Source organism: Malania oleifera, chromosome 8 (assembly GCF_029873635.1).
Source record: "Malania oleifera isolate guangnan ecotype guangnan chromosome 8, ASM2987363v1, whole genome shotgun sequence".
NCBI lineage: Eukaryota > Viridiplantae > Streptophyta > Magnoliopsida > Santalales > Ximeniaceae > Malania > Malania oleifera.
The window spans coordinates 93361432-93367651 of record NC_080424.1 but is presented as its reverse complement, the minus strand read 5'-3'; the positions used below and the strand labels follow the sequence as shown (position 1 = coordinate 93367651).

The 6220-nt window shown below is 33.7% G+C and overlaps 1 protein-coding gene across 1 annotated transcript in view; it reads right to left on the bottom strand.

The window, feature by feature from the left end:
• Nucleotides 1–231: 231 nt before the first annotated feature.
• Nucleotides 232–6220, bottom strand: part of LOC131162821 (MLP-like protein 34) — a 47954-nt gene continuing 41965 nt past the window's right edge. Inside the window, exons 3-5 of the mRNA XM_058119417.1 lie at nt 3479–3542; nt 1762–1995; nt 232–798 (exon numbers count right to left, since the gene is read on the bottom strand). Coding sequence (XP_057975400.1) covers nt 530–798; nt 1762–1995; nt 3479–3542 — 567 coding nt within the window. The 3' untranslated portion in view covers nt 232–529. The remainder of the gene's footprint in view (nt 799–1761; nt 1996–3478; nt 3543–6220) is intronic.

The window sequence follows — 6220 nt, the reverse complement described above, 5'->3', positions numbered from 1 at the left end:
AACATTATGAAGATTCAAGGTCTGGTTTTTTCCATCTACTTCAGATATGCCAGGCTTGGCCCAATTAAGCTTTGCCCCACAATAAATTAATAAATAAATAAAATGGAGGAAATGAGACAAACAACATCATAAATCTCTATTGAAAGATTCGTCTTCCCATCCACACAGCAGGCTAGCCCACATTTAATAGCTATTAATAATTACCTCACTTCACCTAAACCCATGCTCACATTACCAGCAAAATACATTATACTTAATTATGGATGGAGGAATACCATACAAGGGGGCAAACTAATACAAGAAACCTTCTTTCCCAAACCCTTACATATATAGTATTTCGGAATAGATTTCAAATCTTTAATTTGAATTGATACAGATTTGAATAGAACTTAATATAAAATTATCATAATATTCTTTCAAATCTGTATAAATTCAAATTTAAATTTTCGACATTCCGAACACTACTTTATTATACATGCAAGACTTAGAATTATGGCACAATACTTATACAGGCATATATATATATATATTAAGCCTTCACAAGGTGGTCTTCAATATCTTTGGTGAGAAGAACAACAAAGTCGAGTAATTTTTTGGGCTCAGGGTCATCTTCCTTCAGCTTCTCAAATTCGAGGGTCCATTTCACCAAGGTGGTCTCACCCTTTGGGGTAGCTTGAATAGTGGCCTTGAGGCTCTTGTACTCCTCCAGTAATTGTCCCTCTATCACTTTAAATGTCACCGAATTCTTCTCTTTGTCTATGGCTTCTACTATTTGTTTTGCCACACAAGCTTTCCCATCTATTTTATTATTTGTTGTCGGTCACCAAATTAAGGAGTCACTTAGAAATGATTGAAGCTTAGAAAAACATAAAGATAGAAAAAAAAATAACAAAATAAAACAATGAAAGCAAATTTTATTTTAAAAATTTGTTAATTTTGATATGTTTTTTTGTCAAAAATTTTTAAATAAACTTTCCATTTTTAAATGTCAAATTAATTCAATAAGGATACTCAACTATAAAGTCAAAAACTCTCCCATATTCGAAAAAGAATCAAGTTAGTTTAAGTATTCATGTAAGTAATTACTTAGATTTAGTCAAAATTTAATAACTTATGCTTACTCATGGATAACCAGACCCAAATTAATCAAACAAATATCAACTATTTTCTTAATTCCTTTTTCTCAAAAAAGAAAATCATTAATCAGAATATAGTTTTAAGGATCCATTTAGAATATGAGAAAAAATAAATAAATATAGATAAAAAATAGAAATTTCATGTTTGATTATTAAGAAAAGTAAAAAATAAAAAATATATATATAATCACTTAATAATTTTTTTTTAAAATTTATACATGAATAACATTTGATTTTTCTTAACTTTTAATTATATTACCAAGAAAAAATTTCATTTTTTATATTATGTGATGTAAACAGAAAAAAATAATGAAAAATATATTTTCTTGTTTTTTTTTTTTTTGAAACAAAATTCTTGATCAAAGCGACCTAAAGAAAATACATGGTCAGTTCAAATCAATACTATTTCAACACCTATAAATGAGAATTCCATAAAATCTAGGGGTCTGCTTCCTTGTAAAATTAAAACAAACTTAACAAATTAAATAAGGCAGTATATCCTTTTTCTTCCTTTTACTTTATCAATAGTTACTATATATATATATATATACAAATATTCAAAGGATTTCAAAATGAGTGTAGGGTGTGTGTGTGTGTGTGCATGCGTGTGTAGAGGCTAACTTACCGAGGACATAGTTCCAGTAGATAACAGAGCTCTCCTTACCCCATTCACCCTCATGGATTTCACAACTCTGAACTTTTTCAGGGCAAACGTTGGATATGTGGTGAGGTCTAGAGCTGAAGATATCATGAAAATGGTCAGCAGAAGCCTTGATCTCCACTTCTATCTCCAACTTCTCCACCTTCCCAGTCCCTGCAGCCATTCTCCTCGATCTCTCTCTCTGCACTTGCACCACCCCTCAATCGATCCCAAACAAACAAGCTATATAGTAAGTAACAAGGTAGATCAGAACTGGAGCTCACAAGTTGAAGAAAACGTTCTAAGCTCCCCCTTTAAATAGAACTTTCTTTCTATCAACCTCACTACAAGTCTGAACCCCACTTTAATTAATTTACCGTATTCAATAATTAATATCTCTTATATATATCCTTTTTTTTTTTTGGATTACGTATCGGGTTTCCACGTGTCAGTTTTATGGTATATATCCTTAATAGAGTAGCATCTTGATAGGGTAGTCGGTGCACACAAAAAGAGATGACCTTACACCAAGAAAAATTAATGTTTTTGCTGCATTATTATTAGATGTGATAGACGTGACAGCATGACAAAATAAAAAGGCTACATCCATGTATTCATTGTTCTTATATATATATATATATATATATATATATATATTCTATTATACAAACAAAAGATCTTGAAGAGCATTAGAGTCTCTGGAGCTAAGAATGAATATCATGTATGAGCCTACATGTAAAGGCAAAGGGCACCAAAGAAATTCAAACATTCCAAGACTACATCCACGTATATACTAATTTTGCCCACAAAAATAAATTGAGTTTTACAACCTACTGTACATGTCTTAATCTCTCGTAGGAAGGACGACTCGAAGAGTGGGAGCTAGACTCTTGTGGTTAGTGTAGGCTGGCTGGTTGACTTGAATGACAATCCAACAACCGTTGATGCTCATATGTACAGGTACAATAATACATAATCAAATGCAAAAAAATCATGTTTGATTGGTAAAATATCTAGATTTTTGTAGTAGAATGATCATAATATTAAGATTTGATAGCTTAAATAAATGTGTTGTCATTGTGTAAAAATGACAATGTAAAATTTTTATTTAGTTCATAATACATAGTTGGGATTATTTATTCCTATCTTATATATATATATATATATATATATTTTATATTGAATGGGTAATACAAACTTTATGGATAACTTTTTAGGGACAACTAAGTTACCTATTCCCCATGAGTGGACTTGATACATATGAGTGAACACCAACTTGACAAAAAAGTTTAAGCATTTTAGATCTTAGGCCCAATCATGTATATAAGCATCCATCATCCACTCAAATATTCCAATGTAAGACAAACTTATAAGTGAAATTCTCAACAACCTCTCCCTCACTTGTGAGATCCAACTGCTTCCCCTTGAATGAAAATCGTCTCTCTTATGGGAGTAAGCCCAATTCCCTGATAGTTGTTCAAGTGGGCCTTACCACTAGTGTCTTATGTGCGTCCAAATGCATTTCACGACCCTCCTAATCAATCCTACCTCTCATGTCTTGACACTATTCGGATCCATCCTCAACTTAAATGATCATTTATTGGTCTCGGCCACACACTTGGTCCTCTAACTGTCAGCATGTCAGGAGAATTAGTTTCACGTCTCAACTTTTTTACGATGTCGCTCACCCAGTGTTATGAACCTTCGACTCTAGTACCACTTGTTAGCACTAGAGGAGCTCGTGGCTGGACTTTGTCGTGACGTTCCTGCAGAGCAAATGGTGCCCCAGGGCAGACGAAATAAAAAGTAGTTTTTGATTTTCGGGAAAACATGGTGTGATGGAGTTATCACTAACCTTTTGGAGTGTGGTTAGAACACTTGATTACTACCCAATTAAAGGTAGAATCGGTCTGCATATACCAAAGCAGGGATCAAGAGTTCGGTTTCATGAGGAGAAGGTATTAGCACCCCCTACATGTTTGTTCTATGAACGGTACCTAATTAATTGACAACTGTCCCAAATTAAATATAATAGCCTTTTTATTTTACTTTTTTTTCAACAATTCACAAACTGCACATGCAAACAAATAGATCACGCAAATATTTACATAGTATACAATATAAATATTTTCCTCATAACTAAGGCACAGAGAGCTCAAAATACTTATGCCCTTTGTTTGAAATCATAAGGAAATCAAAATTGAGAAAATATTATACAAAAAAAAAACTCCTGAAATTTTTGAAATTTAGTGGGTTTTTCTAAGTATGAAAACAACATTTCGGGAGGGTTTTGAATTAATTTGGGATGAAAAGTTAACAAAAACAAAGTTTTGGCCTCAAGGATATTTTTATGTTTTTCTTTAATTTTCTTGAATTTTTTTATTATTTTTTTTTATATTTTTCCCAAATTTTAAAACCATTAAATAATATGGTACAAAAAGAAAGTAAAGAAAATAATGAAAAATTGAGTCAAAATATGTTTTAGAATTTTCTATGATTTTTCTAAAAAAAAATTTTATAATTTTCCTGAATTTTTTTAATGATTTTTTAGAATTTCGTTGAATGTTTAAATAATGTAGTATAATAAATAAAATAAGAAAAACCAGTTTGAGACCTGTTCAATAGGTCAACTAGTTCTTGGGAATCGGTTCGGGACAAAGGGGCAATTGATCAAGGGTCAACCGGTTCTAGGTGTTGCCACGTGTCAGCTAGAAAGCAAATGAGAGCATATGGATGGAAACCACAACGTGGCTTGATCATGGTCGTTGTTGGCATGCACTGATCGGATGGTCATTAGGGAACCACATGCCACTAAGGGATATGGGGGTTGGACGTGCCACGCGTCGATAGTTGAATGGGTGAGCATGCGTGGATGCTGATTGGTGACGTGACTCAATCACGATCGCTACCAAAAAATCCAGATCGTGTGGCGAGGGTTGGGTGCATGTGGATCAATGATTTGGCACGATCACGTCCATCCCCAAGAAGCACTAATTGGGTGGCTACCAGGGAACCACGCAATGCCTTGCATATGTGGAGGAGAGATACTCTCGTGTCAACCTAATAATAATAATAATAATAATAATAATAATAATAATAATAATAATAATAATAATAATAATAATAATAAGGGAAATTTGGTTTAGTATAGGACCAAACCATCGACGGTTTTGTAAGCTCAGAGAAAACCGTCGACGGTTTTGAATTACCAAGGCTATTAAATGTAAAAATGAGGTAAAAAAGAGGGTAAGTGACTAAATAGTCGATGGTTTCCTGTGGGCCAACATGCTTATAAATAGGAATTGACTCATTTTTTTTAAGAAAGCTCTCTCTCTCTCTCTCTCTCTGCAAAATTGAAAAGCAAACTCCGTTTCTAGGTCCTAGCTTTAAGCCTCGGCGTTTTAACCAGGACATTTTTGTTGTTTGGGCATCATAGGCACCACTCCAAGGATAAGGTAAGGGGAATAGATTATGTCAGGTATTTTAGAAATTTTACCGATTAAAATGAAATATATGATTACTGGAATATTGTATATGATTTTCCAAATGATTCAGGCATATGAAATTAACGATTTTGATTATTATACGTATTTGGGGAAAACCAAAGTGAAAAGGTTAATCATCTCAGTTTCCTAAAAAGCATATATTATGAGATAAATAAAATGATGGAAATGATCATACCCATGTTTTTAGCAAAGTATATTTCCCAGGGCAGTTTGTTATGTTACGAATTATCACTCAGATCGTGTGGCATGAGAATACTTTGTTATAATTGCATAATTAAATTGGTTGGAACCTATTTTATGATATTATACAGTGAAATTGTGATTTTATACCTTGTTGTGATTTTTATACTGTGTTATGAATATACATTAGAGTTATGATTTAATTATGATGATATACTTGTAATAACCCAAGAAATTTTCTCCAGGCCACATCAACGAACATAGAGGTCTCGTCGACGAGGGTTCTTCAGTATCTCGTTGACGAAGTCCCGTCTCGTCGATGAGAAGAAACCGAGAGAGGGTTTAAGGTAGACTGAAACTCGTCGACAAGGGTGCAGATTCGTCGACGAACTTTCTATAAGACTCGTCGACGAGGTGACGTGTCTCGTCGACGAATCCAGCCCTATAAATAGCTGGAACTCGGATTTTTAATCAAAATCTTCATAACAGAAACCCTTCTCTCTCTCTCTCTCTCTCTCTCTCTCTCTCTCTCTCTCTCTCTCTCACCACCCCCTCCCCTTCTCTCTTCGATCCTGGCCCTATTTCTCGCCGAATTGAATATCTGAAGCCACCACGACACTCTTGACAAAGTTCTCTACTAGTCTGCCAGCGCTGATCGTGGGAAAAGTTGGTTTGAAATTCATCTCAAATCTAGGACAAGGTGTTTTATTCAGAATACGCTTTCCCTACAGTTATAAGAAATGTTGTATGCAAGAAAA